The sequence below is a fragment of the Aptenodytes forsteri genome, unplaced genomic scaffold (assembly GCF_000699145.1).
Source record: "Aptenodytes forsteri isolate BGI_AS27 unplaced genomic scaffold, ASM69914v1 Scaffold321, whole genome shotgun sequence".
NCBI classification, from domain to species: Eukaryota; Metazoa; Chordata; class Aves; order Sphenisciformes; family Spheniscidae; genus Aptenodytes; species Aptenodytes forsteri.
This window is the reverse complement of record NW_008795030.1, coordinates 370094-373698: the sequence shown is the minus strand read 5'-3', so window position 1 is coordinate 373698 and position 3605 is coordinate 370094. Positions and strand designations below refer to the sequence as shown.

Genomic DNA, 3605 nt, shown 5'->3' with positions numbered 1-3605 from the left:
CCCGTGCCCCCCCCCCTGCTCCCCACCTCGGCGGTCATGCGAGCGATGAGGCTGGGCAGGATGGCCCCACACAGCACGTTCCTCCGCAGGCTGGGGTTCTTGGGGTCCTTCAGGTTGCTGATCCTGCTCCGCACCCGGTTGCGATACTTCATATCCGTGCTCTTCAGCTCCTGGAAGATATGTGGGGTCCGTCAAGGAATCAAAGGGGCAAGCTGGGGGGATGCCAGCCCCGTGGGCACCCGGCTGCTGCTCTGGGCTCGGTGGTGCTGATTGTCACCGGGGCCAGTGCCCACGTGCATGTGGAGGTGGCCGATCTCAACAGGGCTTTGCTCCCTGGGGGACCACGTGTGAGGGATCTCCCCCTCCTTGGGTTCAGTAGGATGAAGCATGGCTTGGGATGTGGGGAGGAAAACAACTTTGCATTTCCCTGCTGTGACACCCAAAGGCTGTCAGGGCACAGGGACCGTCACCAAGCCCTGTGCTGGGACCTGAGTTCATGGTGCAGAGGACTCAGCCTGTTCTCCTCCTCCCAGGCTGGCCAAAAAGCCGCCGGCTGCCTGCACGGATGCAGGCAGACAGGCTGAGGTGGCAGCTTCGGGGTCCTGTGAGGCCGCAGGCACACGCGGGCAGAGAGTTTGGGATGCACCAAAAATCGTACCCAGGAGGGGAAACCACCTTGGGGCTGGTCTCAGTCTCGGGGGGCTGCCAGAAGGCCCCCAAACCTTGAGTTGGGTGTGAATGGAGGTGGCTCCATCCCTGCCAGCGTGGCACAGCCTGGGCACTGCGATGGACCGGAGTCGGCAAGAGACACCGGCACCCGCAGCAGGCTCAAAGAAGAGGGTTTTATTTCCCCAGGGACGAAGGCAGGTCCCTGAGCAGAGGGGTTTGGGGGGGACGCACAGACCCTCAGACTAAGGCAGGTGCCCAGGGGATGCTCTGCTCAGCATCAGCATCAGCCTCTAACCAGGGTCTGGGCTCCCTCTGCAGGCAACGGGGACAGCAGAGCCCATCACCTGCTGTCCTTGTCCCCGCCACCCTCTGTCCTTGTCCCCGCTGTCGGTCCTGAGCCCACGTGTGTGTCCCCCAGCAGACGGAGCCTGGGGACCCCCAGTCCCCCCCAAAGGATATGGTCTTCGATCTCCGATGCCATCTTCTCACAGTTGACACCGAACTCCTTGTAGTCGTCTGAAGGGCAGAGAGGCCGAGGGGTGACTTTCGGGTGTGAAACCAGCCGGGTCTCACCGTGCACCGAGAAACCCCGGAAAAAAAAAATCTCACTTCTCCCACTCAACTTGTCCCACGCACCCCATCTCTAAAAAACTATTTTTACCCATCTTGAACCTTACAAAGACCCCATCCCCACATCCAACCCCTTATGGGAGACCCTACCAATCTCCTTTTCTTTCATTTTGGGGCTAAACACTGAGCTATAGCTGCAGTTTATTTGCAAGTCCAGAGTGAGTTTGCTTGTCGCAGGGCTGTGGGTGCCCCAGGACGCAGAGCCTGGCTTGTTATTGTAGGGTTGCTTCTCTTAGGGCTAGCCCATAGGAGAAACAGCCCAGTTTGGGCCAGTAGTTTAGGGAGATGATGGGTTACCTGCTGCCCCTTTGAATAACCCACTCGGGAGGGCTCGGCCGGGGCAATGCTGTGACCCCCCCCACGGCTCAACGCAGGCTTGGATGCTTCTTTCCTCCCTGTTTTGCCACGTGCGATGAAACTAGGGCTTAAAGCTGCCTGCTTGCCAAGGGCAGCCAGCTCCTGCACCCGCCCCCCGCAGCTCCAGCGTCCCCCAGGTCCAGCACCCCTCCCGGCTCCAGCACCCCCCAGACCCACTCACCGTCCATGCGGAGGGCGGCCGTCAGCATCTCGATGCACTTGTCCCGCACCGAGTCCCCCGTGAGATAGCAGGGGGCCAGGAGGCAGGGGCTGGGTGAGAAGGGGGGGCTGGTGGGGGTCCGCCTCCGCTCCGGTTTGGCCTTGCTGCTGTTGGCCCTGCGGGGGCACGAGGGCAGGCAGGTGCCGGGGTCCTGGGCCCCAGGGGGGAACGGGTCTCTCCTACCTTTCCTCCTTGCCGTCACTGGAGTTTCTCTGGGAGGCGGTGGAAGCTGGCAAGGGGCTGCTGCCCACAGAGGCTCTCCTGGGGGTGGGATGGGGCGGGGACAGTGGGGATGACACCAGAGACGGGGCAGGCAGGACAGGGGGCAGGGACCGGTGGCAGGACCTCAGGCACCAGCACATCAATTGCAAGCACTTGGAAGCCAACAGGAATCTCCCGGGGGGGGGAGGATTTGCTCATCATGGGGAATGTCCCGGTGCCCGTGGCAGGATCAGGGCTCCCAGCCATCTCTACCCACCCCAGACGTGGGTCCCATGGTCAGAGCATCCCCAAAGGGGATCCCCAAAGCATCCCCAGGCTGCCTGGGGATGCCCCCTCCTTACCTCTCCCCTGACGGTCTCTTCTGCGGGGAGGAAGAGGAGGAGACGGCCGAGGTGGTGGAAGACCTCAAGTCGGCAGAGTCTCTCCTGGCAGGATGAGCCCCATGACAGAAGGCAGCGATAGGGACCAGGCGATGGGTCCAGACCCCCATCCACAGCCTGGCAAGGGGCTGGGGTCCGACCTCTCCCATCCCCATCCAGCCCAGGCACCCACCTCTCTTTCTTGCTGTCTGGAGGTGACTTCTTCGAGGACGCAGTGGGGCTCCGGCCATCGCTGGACTCTCTTCACCGCAGAATCCCAAAGGAAGGGAGAGATGCTCTCAGTGAGCCTGGCCCCAGCATCCCCCGCTGTGATCTGGTGAGCCGGATCCTGCCTGCCCATCTGCACGCCCCATCCCCAGACAAGTCATCCCCGAGCCCCACCAGCCCCCAGGCTGCCGGCAAAGCCTCCCCCGGGGCTGGCAGTGGCCGGCAGAGCCTGGCGCGAGGCTCGGTGTGCCCTTTGGCGGGTACCTCTCCGGGACGGAGTCGGCAGGGTGGCCCCGGGGGGTGGAGGCACGAGAGCCGGACTTGCTGGGCTTCCTAGGGACAGAGAGAGCAGGGCAGGGTCAGACGAGCACCGTCCAAAACAGCCCTCGCCCAGGGAATAAATAGCTCTAGAGAAGGGGGGGAAAACCAAAAAAGCCATTTCTTCCTCCCTTCTCCGAAAGCTGCCCTGGTGCTGCCACAGCTGCAGGCAGCTGCCCTTTGGTTCTCCGGCGGCGCTGCCGGCACCCAGGGACAGGCAGGGACGGAGAAACCAAACAACTGGTAAGGAGCGAGCAGAGGGTGGTCTTGTATCGGCCCCACCGATGCCTTGGCCATGTGGCTGGTGCCCCCTGACAGCGGGGCAGGAGCCCCCACCTCTCCTTGTGCTTCTCCCTGTGCTTCTCAGCCCGGCTCTTGGGGTGCTTCACCCCTTCGTTGGGGCAGCTGGGAAAATCCAGCCCCTTCTCCTTCTTCTCCTTCTCCCCGTCCGTGTCCTTCTCCTTCTTCCCATCCACGTCCTTCTCCTTCTTCGGGGTGGTGGACTCTAGGGGAAGGATTTGGGCGTCACAGGCACGACCCAAACCAGCACAGGGCACCTGGGGAGCTGAATCCCAGGGGGTGTGGGGGGGATGGCTGGGGGA

General features: G+C 62.9%; 1 protein-coding gene across 1 annotated transcript in view; it reads right to left on the bottom strand.

The window, feature by feature from the left end:
- The window catches only part of TCEA3 (transcription elongation factor A3), an 8035-nt gene that overhangs the window by 1859 nt on the left and 2571 nt on the right, over nucleotides 1-3605 (bottom strand). Inside the window, exons 4-11 of the mRNA XM_009276185.2 lie at nucleotides 3340-3560; nucleotides 2950-3018; nucleotides 2651-2719; nucleotides 2440-2523; nucleotides 2060-2137; nucleotides 1838-1992; nucleotides 1129-1185; nucleotides 27-181 (exon numbers count right to left, since the gene is read on the bottom strand). Coding sequence (XP_009274460.1) covers nucleotides 27-181; nucleotides 1129-1185; nucleotides 1838-1992; nucleotides 2060-2137; nucleotides 2440-2523; nucleotides 2651-2719; nucleotides 2950-3018; nucleotides 3340-3560 — 888 coding nt within the window. The remainder of the gene's footprint in view (nucleotides 1-26; nucleotides 182-1128; nucleotides 1186-1837; nucleotides 1993-2059; nucleotides 2138-2439; nucleotides 2524-2650; nucleotides 2720-2949; nucleotides 3019-3339; nucleotides 3561-3605) is intronic.